This window comes from Tasmannia lanceolata, unplaced genomic scaffold (genome assembly GCF_043159265.1).
Source record: "Tasmannia lanceolata isolate RefF3 unplaced genomic scaffold, GAP_Taslan_0.1 ptg000002l, whole genome shotgun sequence".
In the NCBI taxonomy this organism is placed as follows: Eukaryota; Viridiplantae; Streptophyta; class Magnoliopsida; order Canellales; family Winteraceae; genus Tasmannia; species Tasmannia lanceolata.
In genome coordinates, this window is record NW_027518679.1 from 46,988,282 (window position 1) to 47,005,422 (window position 17,141).

The 17,141-nt window shown below is 34.6% G+C and overlaps 2 protein-coding genes and 1 long non-coding RNA gene across 6 annotated transcripts; all 3 read left to right on the forward strand.

The window, feature by feature from the left end:
- Window positions 1–961: 961 nt before the first annotated feature.
- LOC143885820 (replication protein A 70 kDa DNA-binding subunit B-like) lies at window positions 962–10,534 on the forward strand. Of its 3 annotated transcripts, none has more exons than XM_077389880.1 (12): window positions 962–1,101; window positions 7,203–7,359; window positions 7,474–7,738; window positions 7,827–7,923; window positions 8,013–8,137; window positions 8,218–8,296; window positions 8,377–8,521; window positions 8,607–8,764; window positions 8,913–9,033; window positions 9,899–9,978; window positions 10,070–10,205; window positions 10,331–10,534. In XM_077389880.1, the coding sequence occupies exons 2-11, from the start codon at window positions 7,204–7,206 to the stop codon at window positions 10,083–10,085; spliced, it is 1,242 nt and encodes a 413-aa protein (XP_077245995.1). In that variant the 5' UTR covers window positions 962–1,101; window position 7,203; the 3' UTR covers window positions 10,086–10,205; window positions 10,331–10,534. The 3 variants fall into 3 exon arrangements, with proteins under 3 accessions (XP_077245995.1, XP_077245997.1, XP_077245992.1); XM_077389882.1 differs by lacking the exon at window positions 962–1,101 and adding an exon at window positions 2,001–2,027; XM_077389877.1 differs by lacking the exon at window positions 962–1,101 and adding an exon at window positions 5,904–7,105.
- On the forward strand, window positions 3,550–6,642 carry LOC143892430 (uncharacterized). The gene is made up of 2 exons (XM_077397048.1): window positions 3,550–4,054; window positions 4,193–6,642. Exons 1-2 carry the CDS (start codon window positions 3,550–3,552, stop codon window positions 6,640–6,642), a joined length of 2,955 nt encoding a protein of 984 aa, XP_077253163.1.
- Window positions 10,535–14,131: 3,597 nt separating the features above from the next.
- LOC143885835 (uncharacterized) lies at window positions 14,132–16,710 on the forward strand. Of its 2 annotated transcripts, XR_013253650.1 has the most exons (4): window positions 14,132–14,607; window positions 15,150–15,242; window positions 16,394–16,452; window positions 16,609–16,633. It is a non-coding gene; the product is annotated as an uncharacterized LOC143885835 (long non-coding RNA). The 2 variants fall into 2 exon arrangements; XR_013253651.1 differs by lacking the exon at window positions 16,394–16,452 and having other exon boundaries at window positions 16,609–16,710.
- The last annotated feature ends 431 nt before the right edge of the window (window positions 16,711–17,141 follow it).

The window sequence follows — 17,141 nt, forward strand, 5'->3', positions numbered from 1 at the left end:
AATTTCTGATCTTCCTAACAAAATTTATAACATTTTTTGAGAAGAAGTATGGATTCTCAAAAAATAGTGTTTGCAGAAAATCTTTTTTCTTTTGCAAAAAACATAACAGAATTCATAACATTTTTTGAGAATTCATAACTAACTCTTTTTTTTTTTCCAAAAAAATCATGAAAGGTTTTTTATGTTCCTACAATCCATACTTTTTTTGCAAAAAATTAGGGTTTTTTCCTTCTTTTTGGCAAGAACAGAAACCCTAATTTTTGCAAGAACAAAAAATTAGGGTTTCCTTCTTAAACTAATAACAGAAACCCTAGTTTTTTTTGCAAAACCCAAAATTTCAGCACCATTCATGCCACTTTAAACCCCAAATCTGCATCATTCATGATTTTTTGGCAAAAAAAAAAAAGAGAAAAAGAGAAAAAAGTGAAGAACGCACTAACCTTTGAGAAGATCATTCGTCGAGGTTGAGGTTTCGGCCTCTCTCTTTCGAGCTTTTTCGTCCGACGGATCGTGGAAGGTGGCGGATCGTGGAAGCTTTTTCTTTACAAACCAGTCCAAGAGAAAGAGAGAGAAGAGGCGGGGATTTAGGGTTTACAAATGTTTTCTCGAGGGTACGTCTAAGACGCACCCTCGATAACGCAGAAACTCTCTCTTTTTTTTTCCAACCGGGCCCACTAAATTAACCAACGAGAGTGTTTCTCTCTCTTCAACCGCATGGAGGCTTCGTGCGGACACTCTTTTTCCTCATATATATATATATATATATATATAGAAGGAGATTTTACTGTTCACCCGCCACGTGTCGTCGTCCCTTACTCCCTCAGCCTATTTTTCCCTGCTTCTTTCCGGTTGAACCCTCGAACAATTGGGATTTTTCCTCTTTCTCCACGTGTCCCAGCCATCCCAATTCCTCCCTCAGAGATATTTCTCTTTCGTCTTCTCCTGCAGATATTTTTAAAGAGAAAACTTCTCCTGCAGATATTTTTAAAGAGACGAGCTTTATCTGTTTTGTTTGCTAATATCTCTTTCAAGGTATCTGTTTTGTTTGCTAATATCTCTTTCAAGGTAGCAAGAAAAGGGTGCCATTTGAACGATTTCAAGGTAAAACGTAACGTTCCTATATTTTTCTTGAGATTTCAGATTATCCTCTTCTTTCTTCCTATTTATTTTTTTACTCCAAATCAGGGTTCTATTTGTTTTGGGCATTTCTTCTGTTGGATTATTTTTGTTTTTTTTTGCATAGTCAAGGTGGGGTTTTATGTTTATGAAGCTATTAGCAGGGTGGCTTTTGAAACTGCGAAATCGTTTTGGGGATTTCTTCTGTTGGATTCTTTTTGTTTTTTTGCATAGTCAAGGTGGGGTTTTATTTCTTCTGTTGAATTCTTTTTTTTTTTTTTTGCATAGTCAAGGTGGGGTTTTATTTCTTCTGTTGAATTCTTTTTGTTTTTTTTGCATAGTCAAGGTGGGGGTTTATGTTTATGAAGCTATTAGCATGGTGGCTTTTGAAACAGCAGGGTGGCTTTTGAAACTGGGAAATCGTTTTGGGGATTTCTCCTGTTGGATTTTTTTGACTTTTTTCCCGTAATTGTCATATATTACTACATGTTCTTCGTATTTTTTTCGTAATTTAAAAACTTTGTAACCATTTCTAGGTAATTTTTCATTGAAAACTTTATAACTTTAGCTTATTTACTTTTTTGTGTAATGATTACTTTTTTTCTTGGTTTGCTAGCAACATTTGCCACGCATCTTTGCACCTAGGATGGCTTTTATGTGTGATGATTACTTCTTTCTTCATTTGCTAGCAACATTTGCCATTTCTTATGCTCTTGATTTTTCATTTCTTGATACTTCTTTCACACTTTAATGGATATTGATTATGCTCTTGATTATGCTCAATAGTGTCTCACCTTTCAAAGCATATCATGGATATTGATTTCATACTTTTTTCAAAACAGATTGTTATATTGAGGCATATTGTTACTGCTTCATAATCGCCTTCACAATGGACACACACGGTAGTGCACGTGAGTATATTTAGACTCCATAGGTGTAATGTATATTATCTTTACTTTACTTATTTTTACATGAAAATTTAAGTATCTACTGTTATAGATATTGCACGGAAAAAATACGTTACGAAAATGGCTCACCAACGTAGAATTAGATATTTGCGTATGAAGAGACTCAATATTGCATCAACATATGAAGCTATCAGTACCCACGTGTCGACTGATTTGGCCTCCTCCATTGATATTAATATTCGACCATTTCCGCAACATATTATTCCACCAATCAGACTACAATCTTATCCCGACAGTTAGGCTGTGCCTGATTATGAGATTCATTCTCACTTATACTTACAAATTAAATATCTTTGGTAACATGTTTCGATATATAATTTACAGATATTCCTGCACAACGTACACATGATATCGATCACTTCATGGGGTTCAATTTTTTCCCCTCGAATGACATTCATATTGAGTCGTCCGAAAGGGATTCGTTGCCACAAGAAACTTTACGAATCGGCATACGTCAAAATTTTCATCAAGGTTAGCATTTGGCCAAGTCTGATGTTCATTAATTAAGGGTTAAATATGTTGCATATATGTCTTAATTGCACTTTTCCCAGGCTCTACATCGAATACTGCATAGAGGGAATTTCGAGAATATAACGGATTTACAGAAACTTGGGATTTCAGCCCTCCAAATACGGGATGCCAATTCTGTGGAGCATTAATGTGGAATCAAGAAAGATCTTCTAAGCCCGGCCCTGTCCCAAGATTTTTCATGTGTTGTCAAGATAGCAAAATTCAGTTGCCGTTGCTTGGTGAGGCACCAAATTACTTGCAAGACTTGCATAGAGGAATATATGATAACAATCGTACATGTTTTAGGGAGCTTATCCGTGCTTATAATTCGATGTATAGCTTCACTTCCATAGGTGGTATGATTGATCACAATATTGTTGATGGTCGTAGTCCGCACTCTTTTAGGATTTCAGGTTCTAACTACCACAAGATTGGGTCATTGTTACCAAATCCTAATTGCAAACCAATGTTTGCACAGCTATATGTGTGCGTGACAGGCGATGAGGCCAAAAATAGGATGGATGCTGTTCACATTAACAATGGTCGGTTTACCATTAACGAGGATGTCGTTGCTGGTTTAAGACAAATGCTTGACACTACCAATCCATATGTACAAACTTTTAGATATGGGAGGGATTTCTTGGCTAATAGTGCCGCTGTTGACCTGCGTATTCGAATCATAGAACAGAGATCACGAGATGCTAGGCAATATAATCTACCTACTGCGTCAGAAGTCGCTGCACTAATGGTTGGTGATGGGTCTGAGATTGTTGAGCGTCGTGACATTATTCTTTGCACCAATGATGGATTTCTCCAAAGGATAAACGAGTGCCACCCCGCGTATATGCCTCTACAGTATCCTCTGTTATTTCCATATGGAGAGGATGGTTGGAGAATCAATATACCTATTAGATCAAATCCTAATTCTACCAGCCGTAAATGAGAGTTTGTTAGTATGCGAGAGTTTTATGCTTACCGGATTCAGTACCGACCTTTGGAAGGTAAGACACTTATGAGATCCGGCCGTTTATTCCAACAATTCGTGGTTGATGCTTATGCGGCAATTGAAGAACAAAGATTGTATTGGGTACGGACCAATCAGAAACAACTCCGTGCTAATGTCTATGAAGGTTTGCAGGATGCTGTAAGAACTGGTGATCATAATGCTGCAAGCATTGGACAAAGGCTGGTTTTACCTTCATCCTTCACTGGAGGTCCAAGATACATGGCTCAAGCTTTCCAGGATGCAATGGCAATATGTCAATGGTATGGCCCTCCAGATTTGTTTATAACATTTACATGCAATGCAAAATGGAAAGAAATAAATTCAGCACTACAGCTAATTCCCGGTCAGAGGGTTGAAGATAGACCTGACATTGTCGCGAGAGTATTCAATATAAAGAAAAAACAACTTATAAATGACCTTCGCAGCGAAAAGATATTTGGAACCGTTGTTGCAGGTGCTTCTTATCCTCATGCTCTTAAGCTTCTTCGAGTATCTATATTAAACTACCGCATATATATTTACTGTTAGAATTTATATTCATTGTAGTCTTCTTGGTCACCAATTCGTGTCTTTCGACTTTTCCTACGAACAGACATACATGTTGTGGAATTTCAGAAGAGGGGATTGCCACATGCGCATATTTTGTTAACACTTGCAAATCAAGATAAGCTTCTCACCCCAGCTGACGTTGATAATTTCATTTCTGCTGAACTTCCTAATAAAGATACTGATCCTCAGGCTTTCCAAATAGTTTCAAAGACAATGATACATGGTCCTTGCGGAGAGGCCAATCCTTACTCGCCATGCTTCGTTGGTGGTGAATGCTCTAAGAAATATCCTAAGAATTTTAATACTGAGACAGTTATTGACATTAATGGATTTGCTAACTATCGTCGAAGGAATGATGGTCGAAATGCTACAGTTCGAAGACAGGAAATAGATAACCGATGGGTTGTCCCATACAATCGAGCCCTTTTGCTTAAGTACAATTCGCATATCAATGTTGAGTTGTGCGCTAGAACAAAGGTAATTAAGTATTTATTCAAATATCTTCATAAAGGGCCCGATCGAGTTACAATTGTTCTTGAGCCAAATTCTACATCAGCCATACAACCAACTGTCAACTTCCGTCATGATAAGGATGAGGTTAAGCAATACCTTGATTGCAGATACATATCAGCACCGGAGGCCTGTTGGAGAATTTTCGAATTTGATTTACAAGCACAACGTCCATCCGTTGAGCGTCTCCAATTTTACTTGCCGAATGAGCAGACTGTCATATTCTCTGATAGAGATGACCTCCCTACTGTCCTATCCAGGCCTGGTATATCTACTACTATGTTTACAGCATGGATGATGGCCAATAATGAATTTTATGATGCTCGATTGTTGAAATATGTTGAATTTCCAACTGCTTGGGTATGGAAAGCAGAAGAAAAAATATGGGACCGAAGGAAAAGGGGGAGGCGCATTGGTAGACTGTACTATGCATATCCATCATCAAGTGAACGATATTACTTGCGTATGCTTCTAAACATTGTACGTGGCCCTTTGAGTTTCGAAGATATTCGGAGAATTAACAGCTTCCTTTGCCCAGACTTTAGATCTGCATGCAATTCTTTGGGTTTGTTGGAAGACGATAACGAGTGGCACGAAGCACTTCAAGAAGCTTCTATTTGGGCCTCACCACATCAACTCCGACATCTATTTGTATCAATTTTAACATCATGTCAAGTGACGAATCCATTGCAATTATGGAACAATCATTGGAGAGACTTATCAGATGACTTGCAGTTTAGAGCCCGAATCGCATTACACCATTCAACCTTATTATTACCCGAAGCTGTCTTGCGAAATGCTGCACTACAAGAGATAGAAATCATTCTTACTTCAGTCGGTAGAGGTCTTTCTGATTATCCTTCTATGCCGATACCTACGATGATAGAACATAGCATTCCAAATAAATATATTCGGGAAGAGTCAAACTTTGATCACACAACAGCAGATCTTGAATTCCATCATCTACATGCCGGCCTAAATTCGGAGCAATTATTGATATTTAACACTATCATCAACTCATGTGTCAATAAGCAAGGCGGCTTTTATTTTGTATATGGTAGTGGTGGTACTGGAAAGACCTACTTATGGAAGACTTTGATTAATAAATTAGGAAGTGATGGAAGATTAGTGTTGAGTATTGCATCATCTGGTATTGCTGCATTGTTACTACCAGGCGGTCGTACTGCTCATTCACGCTTCAAAATTCCACTCGATGTATTTGAAACTACTGCATGCACGATTACACATCAATCAGAGTTGGCAGACTTGATAAGAAAAGCTGAACTTATTATATGGGATGAGGCGGCAATGATGCATCGGTATGCCATTGAAGCAGTTGATCGCACATTGAGGGATTTATTAACGACCCCTTCTTTTGATGCACGATCTAAAGTTTTTGGGAGGAAAACTACTGTTCTCGGAGGTGATTTCAGACAAGTACTTCCTGTTATCCCTAGAGGAAGACGAGAGGCTACTGTTGCTGCTTGCTTGCAAAAATCATATTTATGGAAGCAGTGTCAGCTACTGCATCTAACAACAAATATGCATGTATTCCAACAGGGATTATCTTCTATAGAACGTAATGAGGTCTCTGAATTTGCACAATGGCTTCTTGATATTGGAAACGGAACATTGCCTGCAATTTCAATTCATAATCATATGGAAGCTGACTGGATAAAAATTCCAAATGATATGCTAATACTTGATAACGATACTGGAGTGGGCCAATTAATATCAGAGATCTACCCAAATTTAACATCTAATTTGGACAATGATACTTACCTTGAACAGAGAGCTATTTTAGCCCCGAAGAATGATGATGTAGATTACATTAATACTATAATGTCAAAGATCTTGCCCGTTAGCAGTAGAACGTACTTAAGTGCTGATGCTGCTGTTAACAAAGATACTCATTCCTCATCTACTGATTTCATGACTACACCTGAGTATCTACATTCCTTAAATTTTTCTAGGAATTCCTAAGCATTCTTTGGAGTTAAAGGTCGGTCTTCCTGTGATGTTGTTGCGTAACCTAAATGCTTCTATCGGCCTTTGCAACGGAACACGATTGGTTGTAGTTAGCCTAGAGCGACAGACTATTCGCACAAGGATTATTACAGGAGCTAACAAAGGTGACATCCACTGCATTCCAAGAATTGTATTGTCCACATCCCCCCGTGATTTTCCTTTCATATTCAAAAGGAGACAATTTCCTTTGAAGGTTGCTTTTGCAATGACGATAAATAAAAGCCAAGGTCAGACTTTGTCAATGGTTGGGATATACCTACCAAAGCCTGTTTTTAGTCATGGACAACTTTATGTTGCTTTATCACGTGTCACTTTTCGATCCGGTGTACGATTGTTACTTGGCAATAAAGAACATCCTAGGCGAGGATACACGCGAAATGTTGTTTTCAAGGAAGTTTTACAGTGGCTTTAATATATGGTATACATATTTCTCTTAATCTATCCATTCTTATAAACTTGCTTCGCAAGTTTGTATTTTTTTACCATATATAATTAATTGAATTTTTTCTTACCAGGATGGAAGGCCGTTCTTATCCACCATTCGCATTTATAAATCCTTCTCAGACCAAATGGAATATTAAGTGTCGTGTGAAGCATATCTACGACATTTACAATTTTGATAATCCTCACAGCAAGGGCCGTCTTGTGAAAATAGTTCTAACTGATGAAAGAGTGCGATTCATTTCCTCAACAATGAATGCTCGCTTTTTTATCTTCAATTATATATGTTTCCTTTATTCACTATTACTTCAATCTATAATTATCGTTATTTCTTTATTCTATCAGGAAGAGGAGATTCTGCTACTTCTTTTTGATGAAAATATTGAAAGATACAGAGGAATATTAAGTGAAGGTGGTGCTTACTGTATACACGATGTGGTTGTTAAACCTAACACTCAGTGTTGCCCAATCACCAATCATCAATACCATTTGCGACCAATGAGATTTACTACCGTTCTTCCATTTGATGGAGACATGATCCCCATCACTTGGAAATTCCCTTCCTTGAAAAGTTTGTGTCAAGCTACATCTTCAACAACTGACTTATGTGGTATGTATTATAATTTCATTCTTAAATATGTTTAAACAACATAAACTCTATACTCTTATTATATTTGACTTCTGTTGCTTTGTGGAAGATATTCTCGGCATTTTGGTTTACGTCTCCAAAATTCATACCATTAAGACACAGAACAATTTCACTTTCAAGAAAGAGTTGGTCTTGATAGATGACAGGTAATTTTTTAAGCTTCCTTTATTCATATTATCATCTTACTATTTCATTCAAATTTACAATCTTAACCCAATTGCCTTATTCATACCAGTAATCATCCAGTTCTGTTGACCTTATGGGCTCTTAAGGCTCATTCCGTGACAGAGGACATGGTTCACCTACTCATATTCGATACCGTATTGATGGTGAAGGCCGTCAAAGTTGTTCAATATCAAGGTATATCTAGAATCGCTATTACATTTTCTTTTATTTTCCTTTCTAACATATCACAATATTCTAATAATAATCTCTTATAGGTGGGTCTTTATCAAGCACGGGATACACAACTACAACAATCAATCCAATCAATGTTGGTGCAGAAAGACTACTAGCTTGGTATCCAATTTTCACATTCCTTTAAAATTAAATACAATCCTTTTTCACATATATTTTAATTATAATTTTTTTCTACTTAGGTTGGAAGGAAATGCAACTGCTCGCTCATTACTTAAGAGAATACAATCATCTTCTTCACCATCAAGTGTCGCTTCTATCTTACCGCTAGCCAAAAGAGTTAACATCACTCAGTTTTATCAGCATTTGCAACGTGATGCATTAACGGTAACCCAAATAAACACATTCATTTCTAAGAAATATACAAATTCTTGAACGTTTTTTGGAACTAAGCTGCGGTCTAAAATTGTAGCCTACATATTATCGGATCACCGCAACATTGGCTCAAATTCGCATTGGTCAGTTGCATTGCTACAGTGCATGTGTGGCATGCAAACACAAATTCGTACCCTCAGATAATACAAACAAGTGTAGCTTTTGTGAGTATGGTTGCGATCCACCAATCTTGAGGTATGTTAAAAATTACTTACCCGGTTCAAATGTCATCTTACATACAGTCCATTTATACATGGCTTTAGTACACACACACACACACACATATATGTCTGTGTTATCATAAAATCGAATGTCTGCATTAACATTTTCACATATTATTCAGCTACACAATTAAGGCAGAGGTTGTCGATGAGACAGGAACCATGGATTTGAGATTATTTACTAATGAAGCAGAGCATGTATTGGGCCTCACAGCATTGGAGTTTAGAACACAGGTTATTGAGGTAAATTCTTATTATAATCTCCAATTATTTTATAATCAAATATTTTCCGGCAAATGCATTTCTAATTCATTTACTAATTTCCCCACTTCCGTGTAATTTTTCTTAAGGGTGATGATATAAGCTGTTTCAATCGGATATTCTCTCCACGACTATGGAAAAATATGTCTTTATTCTATCAAATTTGAAAGGGAAATTAATGATAACTGATACTTCAGACTTCATAGTGCATTCGATCATTGACGTAGATTACTCAGAAGAGAGTCATGCACTACTTCACTTAATTGATGGTATTCTCAATATAGTTAACATTTCATTAGTGCATAAGATTTTGTACGTACACATTACATGCAAATAGAATAATTTCACTTATTTTTAGCTTCAGCACTTGAAGTGGGAAATGATCACTCTCCAATTGAATCAGTCCTTGAATCAGTGACAATGCATTCCTCACTACCAAGTTCAAGCGTTCTTTCTCATGATGTACACTCTTCCTCATCAGTAATTGGAGTAGCCACTCATCAATCCCTAATTGACACAATCACAACACATTCTTCAACAGCAAGTTCAATCACTCATTCGAAGAATGTGTTACAATCACAGCTCACAAACACAGAAGGTACCATTACACATATGTTAAAGTCAAATGCAATCGTACTTAAATCATATTGCTTACAATTTGCATTATTATTTATTTAGGGTAATAATAGTTTCACCCCCCCTGCATTACATGCACACTTCCCTCATAACCTGATTTCAAGTGAAAATATCATCTCCCTTTATTTATTTTAATTTCCAATTTTTCAACCCAATTCATATTTACTATTACATTTAACAATTCACATAATTAAATATTACATTGTTATAGGAGATGTTTTGTCCTCTGCGTAAGGGAGAGGCAAGCAAAAATATCACGGATCACATACGGAACAGGATTCTCCATGCATGGTACTTAATTCACCAAACTTTCTTATCCTATATTGTTAGAAGTTATATCAATTCTCAATATTAAGGTCAATTACGTCTTCTTTTTTCAAAGGAACAAGATATCATAATAGTTCATACTCATGGAGAGAATTCAGCAGTTGAATCAACCATCGCAGAATCTTCAATACATGCCTCACAAAAAAGAACAAGAGATGATGAATTGCATTTAGGAAATGTTTCCGAAGAAGGTATAAACTTTAAGATTTTAATCCCTATGCACACCAGTTGAGTTTAAAACTTATCTGCTCCTATTCTTTAATATGGATATCAATTTCCGACATATACCAACACTCCATCTTTGTTTTATTTTCAGGATGAAGATGTCAGATCAAATGACCTCATTTTGGAAAAAAGTTACATAACTTTCCTATCACTTTAGAGTGGAAAATTATATAACTCGCCTTTTGGTTTGTAAAACATGTTAATATTACATGTAAATTCACTATGTATGAGTGCTTTTGAATACTATGTATATTTTAACTACAACTTTGTAAATAAAAGTTACCTCATGTCTGTATCTTCAGCTCATCTTAAACTATAGATGTAACTTATGTTAAATTCCCCACTTTCATATAATTTTTAAGGGAACCATGAACAACAGCTGAACCCAAACAGGTACTTATTAACTTTTTCCTCTATTTCATTATGTTTCTTTTCTTCCCTTTTTTTTTAACAACTCTATTGTATTTTATTTGCTTCCCATTTTCTTAATTTTCCAGGTTGCCAGAATATGGATTCCATAACCAAAGCTAATGAAAAGGCCAACAACATTTAACATTCTTGCTACATCCATGTACTCCTTCACTCTTGGCTGATATTTCGTTTTGGCTATTTATTTGAACCACGTGCATGTACACCTTCTATAGTATCAAACATTTAACATTCGTATGTGTCATGCATGTACACCTTACATGATCGCACATGTGATCATGTAAGTGAGACTATAGAAGGCTGCAAATCATAGATCTATGGTAATATACTTTGAAAAGAGTCTTTACTAAACACACCACATTTTTATATAGAGATCAATTGTTGAATGAAGAACATGAAGCACCATCTTTTCCTATCTTTAGCAAGACATGGACATGTGACCTTAAACTACACAAAGGCTTACATAAATTCTATAAATTTTTGCCAATAAAACAGTCCATATCCGTTTCAAGTAAAATTTCATAATTCTAATTTAAATGCAATTGGAATATTTTTTCAATCTTTTTCCTCTTACCACCAAAAACGGCTATAATTCAATGCTTTTCTTCAGGTATGCTAATGATGAAGATCGGCTTCCATTTCCTACTCAATCTCGATTCTTCTACCTCAAATAGCTTTCCACCTCCAATTTCAGGCTTGAAAATCCCTCTCAATCGAGGTACGAAAATCCGTGATTCGAGGGTTCAGATTTAAAATTTCATGAAATTTCAGGTTTTGAAAGTTTTTTTGCTATTTTTTTCGCATCTGTGTGTCTACTGTAGAAAATTCAATTTATATACTCATTTTGAGGAAAGCTAGAAATTTCTGATTGATAGTTCTAAGGTTCTTGCTCTCTCTTCCTAATATTTTTTTATTGATTTATTTTTCCTAATATGAACTGATTTTTAGGTCTCTCACACTATGTGTTGGATCATCTTATATAATGTTTCTTAATTGGCAAATTCAAACTTCGGTATCGAGATGAGATCAAAATCTTATACCAAGCGCATAAAAATACAAAAGCTTGAAAACAATATCAAGCAATAAATAAGATTTTCAAGCATGCAACACCACAACTAAAATCCCAAATACTATTTTCTAAGTAAACTCTATTTTCTAAATTAAAGTTGTGGAAAAATCACTTGCATTTGTCTTTGACAGCTTCACCACTCCTTTGCAAAGAATGAACTATGAAGACTAACTATCAAGTATTCCATCTTAGATAGACTTATTGTATACACTCCATTTTGTCTGGGCCCGCTAGATTGAAAGATCAAAATCTGGATCTTTCTTGGTAAAATTCAAGTTTTTTTCTTTCTATTTTAAGTTTTATATTCTTTTTCTACAGGTAATACATTAAGTTTTTATAATGTTGTCCTATTTTTTTCTTCCTATTTCTTTATTTTTAATTTTTTCCTATTATTCTCTTCCTTCATTTTGCTTAGTTGTTTTGACTATTGCCTCAAAACTACTCCACTCACACATTTCATTATTCTCTTTTGACTAATCCGGGTAACACATCCACTTTTTTGTATTGTTTTCTAATTTTCTTTTCTCTTCCTATTTCCTTTTTTTTCCCAATTATCCTCTTTTTTTCCTTTTGGCTTCTTGAAGTTGATTTTACTGTTGCCTTCTTATTTGTATTTCTGTTTGTTTAAATATACCAATAGAAGAGGTTTTTGAGAATTTGTGCTTTCCAAACGTATATATTCAATAGAATCGAGATTTCAAGAAATCAAAATGCATTTTTTTCTCTTTCTTTTCCTAATTTCAGGTTTTCTTCTAATAACTCCAAGATAGAAACTGCCTTTTCACCATTAATTCCATTTAGAACCTTTCCAATAATACTTCCCAAACCTGATTCCCTTCCAATTCCATATTCCCTTTCCTACTTCTAAATGAATTCTTATGCACTGCATGCCTTCAAGTTTGGCTACAATAGTAAACCCATTTGGGATTCATGGCCTGATGGGAAGCCGGTTTTCTCATTCTCTTCTTTTCTTTTGTTTTTTTCCAGTACAATTCCATTCTTCCACTATTTCTTTCCAAAAGGGTCTCAGAAGGGCCTTTTTCTTTTGTCTAACTGCAATTTGGTTTTGTTGTAGATGAATAGCAATTAGTCTACTCAGATGCTCAATTTTCATGAATGGCAAATGAATAAAACCACCCCTTATATGGTAGATATCCATGTTTAATGCTACTAATTTAATTCATATTTCTATCTATATCGTAGATATCCATGTCTTATATTAGAGGGAAAATAGTTTTGATAAAAAAAAATCTATGACTTTTGTTGTGTTCTGTTAGTGTCAGATGTTTTATCAATTTGATCTCACAATTGTGAAGTTAACACCTTCCATGCTCATTTATTGTTTTAAGATTTTTGTGTGTGAACTTTTGGAATAACATCACCAGAAATTGCTCATGGTCATGCCCTATTCTCTAAAAATCCACCAACGAAAGTGTTCTCTATCAATTTTTCTTTTGCTATATTGCAGGTTTTGCTCGAAACTATTTGAACCAATTACACATCAAATAAAAATAAAGTATTTGAATGAGTTGTATGTTGTCCATATTCTGAAATACATTTGGGTTTTTTTAGGATTTTGTTATGGAAGCTATATGGGTTGATTATTTTGATTGTGTCGGCTTATGCTGGGATTTGTTTGTTTTCAGTTTTGGAAACGGATTGTTGTACATATCTCCAACCGTAGCCGCGCCTAAAAACAACTCTATTATCAATGGTAATATAGTTTTTCCTATATTTATTCTTCCGAATGTATCTACTTCTTTTCTTTTTTTAAAATGGCTATCTTCTTTTTCCTTTTTCAAAGAATTTTCTTCAATGGAAGGACTGCATAATTAGATATAGCCTAAATTGAAATAATAGAAGATGTTCTTAACTCCCTTGGAGGCAATTGGTAATTAACCTTGCTTCGTCTTATTCCCATTCTAAGGAATAAATAGAGAGCTTCTTATTTTAAAAGTCTTAATGTTGAAATATCTTTTGATTGCATGCCTTTTGTTTGCACTTTGCAATGTTTTTTTTGTATTTGGTATTGATTAATTCATGCTATACTGATGCTTTCCAAATCCATTGGTTAGATTAAAGGAAGATTTTACTCTTTTTATGACCTCTCTATACTATCTATTAGAGTATATAGCACAGCTTACATTCAATTGAATTTTGCTGGAATTGGGAAAACGGTGGCTGCAACTGCTCCTCTGGATAACGGCTCTGTTTTTTCTGGGACAACAAAAACAAATATGGCAGATTGAGATATATGTAATATTTGTTTATGTTTTAGTAGCATTGGAATTTTCCTTTTGATTAACTATAAGCCGTATAACAATGTTTTCTCTTTTCGTCTTCTGCACAACACATAGATTAGGATTTTTCTCCATCTTCTTCTCATGTAAATAAATAAGGGCTTTCTACATCTTCATTTTTTTTTCTGAAGCACATCTAGAAATAGATTAATCTTCCGAGGCTTTCTCTGAACCAGCTATATAGGGATTTTGTTCCTCTTTTACTCTTTCCTTTCCACAAAATTGATTTGACAAATTAGTTCTTTTCTGAGAAATTTTTTTTTCCTGCTCATAGTGCTTAATTAAATATGAGATTATACATATTTTGATTAAGAATGTTTTGGAATGAAATGTGCATTCTTGAATAATACGATTTACTCTATTTTCTAGGAGAGTATGTTCTCTGTTAAGATTCAACATATTATGCTCTCAACCATATGCTTTATGTTGTCTATATAATTGTCATTGATATAGGAAGATTAACGACAACCTCTTGCAGATTATTTTGGTGTAGGAAAACTAACAGCAAAAGGTGATTTCTGCATAAAAGGAAAGCTCCCCTTCAAAGTAGTATTCTTATGATAGCTCAAGGTATTTGACCCTAAAACCATTTTATCCATTAGTGATCTTATTTTGTCCATAATATCACTCAGTGGGGTATCATGTTCACAATAGCTTTATATAGGCACTTAGGGAGTTCTTTCCTTGCATCTTCTAATTAGAGTTCTATTCTGCTCTACCTATTTAATCCTTATAAAATTCTTGCCCTTACATGAAACTGATATTGGTTCTTTAGGCTTTGTTTTGTTAATCTTTTGGCGTAAAGTTTTTTTCCTGTTTCTTATTATTTTGGAGGATTTGAAAACTGATATTAGTTGGTGCGGATGATCTTTTATTTAGATTCTTTTCCCTGTGTATGTTGGGCTATTGTTGTAGTTGGTTTTTTTATGTATTTCGTTATGAAATTATACATAGTTCTTTATTAGCTATTGGTTTTTTATGAGTTTTTTTTCTTTATGAAATTATACATAGTTCTTTATTAGCAGTTGGTTTTTTTATAAGTTTTTTTTTCTTTATGAAATTATACATATTTCTTTACGAGTTTCATTTGTTTTTTTGGATGTGAGCTGCAGGCGAGTAGGATACATCATTTTTAAGGTGGAGGTTGTGTTGGGATTCATGGGTTTGATGACTTTGATCTCTCTGGTAGTTTATCATGGAGGCTGGTATGTGCTTCTGATTACCCATGCATTTAGGATTTCTGGACTGTAGTCAGTTTCTCTCCTTGCTACCAACACTTTGATGCCTTTAAGTTATACATACTTTACTCAAGTAATTAATTTGAGGAATATTTTCATTTTTGATATATAGTAAGGCAATTTATGTTCTGTTTGTATTTCAAATGTGAATTCTTTTATTCTGGATAGGGTAGCTGAAGTAGACTGGATCTACATCACTTTGGCCCTGATTATTTAACTAAGGCCCTGTTTGTTTTGGTTTTTGAGTACCGGTTGTATTTCCATCACTGATTATTGGACTCAAAATTAAGTTCAACTTTAACCCCATTAATCAGTTTTGGACTCTCAATCGGTTCTCAAAAACGAAACAAATGGAGCCTAATTGTAATTCGAGTCAAATGATCTCTTTTGGGCTCACATTCTATCCTCAAAATCTAAATCAAACAGTGTCTAAAATGCATGGAACTTTTGGGATTGCTTTCTCTCTCTAAATCATGCCTTCCTTAATGCCTTCTGCTTGCATTTGATACATGAGTTTTAAAGCCTCTTTTCAAAACCCATTCCTTGCATACCCTGTATCTCTTTGTTAAGATATTTGATATTTCTACTTGCCTTCAAAGATCTCATTTATGGCATTGCTTCTTTTTTTTTTCAGATTGTCACTGCCTTCAATGTAGTGGACCACAGGAGACAGCAATTTTATGGTCAATATGAAAAACTTAAAGAGTGATAATCACAATAGTCAATATACTCATTTTCTGTTCTTTGAATGGATTTGTGCATATGACTACTGACTACAGAAAGAACAACACTCATCACTCGCATCATAAAAATTTCCGCGTTAAATTTTTTTTTTTCAAATGGTAAAGATATTAAGACAAATTACAAAAATCAGCGTTTAATTAGTATTTGGAAGTATGTTTGATTTTAGATTTAACATGGGAAATGAGTGGAACACAACAAATGCAAGTACCTGCATTTACTTCCAATTTAGGGCATTACTAATACTGTTTTTTTAGTGTCAACAGGTTCAGTTTTATATCATTTTTAAAACTCACCTCTTCATTTGACAGTATATTCAAACTACATCTTAATGGAGGGTAAACGCATTAACTTCATTTTTTTGTTATCTTTTCTAGGCATCCAAAGCACTTTTATTTTACAAAGCACACCATATTCCCAGCCTGAATACATTGAAGTTTACATCTTTTGAAGAACTTCGTATCCCTGCTATATCGTCCATATATCTATAATCTTACTAAATTGCAAATATTCCAGGATCTTATTTATTAATAAGACTTTTTTTAATTTCTCTCATATATATGTATGATTTATTTTTGTTTATGCATCTCAGGATCACATATTTGCGATCATTTCTTCATCTTCTCAATTTAACTAAAGTTAAGGGCCTTCATTTAAGGTCTTGCAAGGACAAGAAGATGTAGGCTGCAACAGTAGACGAAGGTAAATATTCCCCATTTTCTTTTATCTTCTTCCAATTTTCTTTGTTTCTATTTTCATTTCTTAACAACAAAACACCCATTTGGAAAAAAATTGGATTTTTGGGGCCGGTTGATTGGCCTTTGATCACTTTATTTCTCAATTTTAGCGAAGTCCTGATTACTAGGGTACTTGTGTCTGATTTCAGAACATTTATGCTGCTTTCTTGGGATCTTTTCATTGATTTTAGATCAAAGGGATCTTCAGATCCCAATATCTCAGCTGAGATTGAGGTCGGGATTTTGTGTTCTCTCTATTTCATAATTAGTTTTACACTTTTTCTTCACATTTTATATTTATTCCTCTAATTTTCAATGTTTAATATGGCTTTGTGGATTTTTTGAAATTTATGGTTTTGGTTCCTTATATATGCTATAGGAGACAAAA

Excerpts from the sequence above, each read along its gene's own strand:
- LOC143892430 (XM_077397048.1), top strand. The coding sequence starts at position 3,550 with ATGCGAGAGTTTTATGCTTACCGGATTCAGTACCGACCTTTGGAAGGT. Across the intron at positions 4,055-4,192 it reads ATTTGGAACCGTTGTTGCAG|ACATACATGTTGTGGAATTT; the intron begins GTGCTTCTTATC and ends TCCTACGAACAG.
- LOC143885820 (XM_077389877.1), top strand. The coding sequence starts at position 6,966 with ATGGACAACTTTATGTTGCTTTATCACGTGTCACTTTTCGATCCGGTG. Across the intron at positions 8,522-8,606 it reads TGCAACGTGATGCATTAACG|CCTACATATTATCGGATCAC; the intron begins GTAACCCAAATA and ends CTAAAATTGTAG. Across the intron at positions 9,034-9,898 it reads TTAGAACACAGGTTATTGAG|GAGATGTTTTGTCCTCTGCG; the intron begins GTAAATTCTTAT and ends ACATTGTTATAG.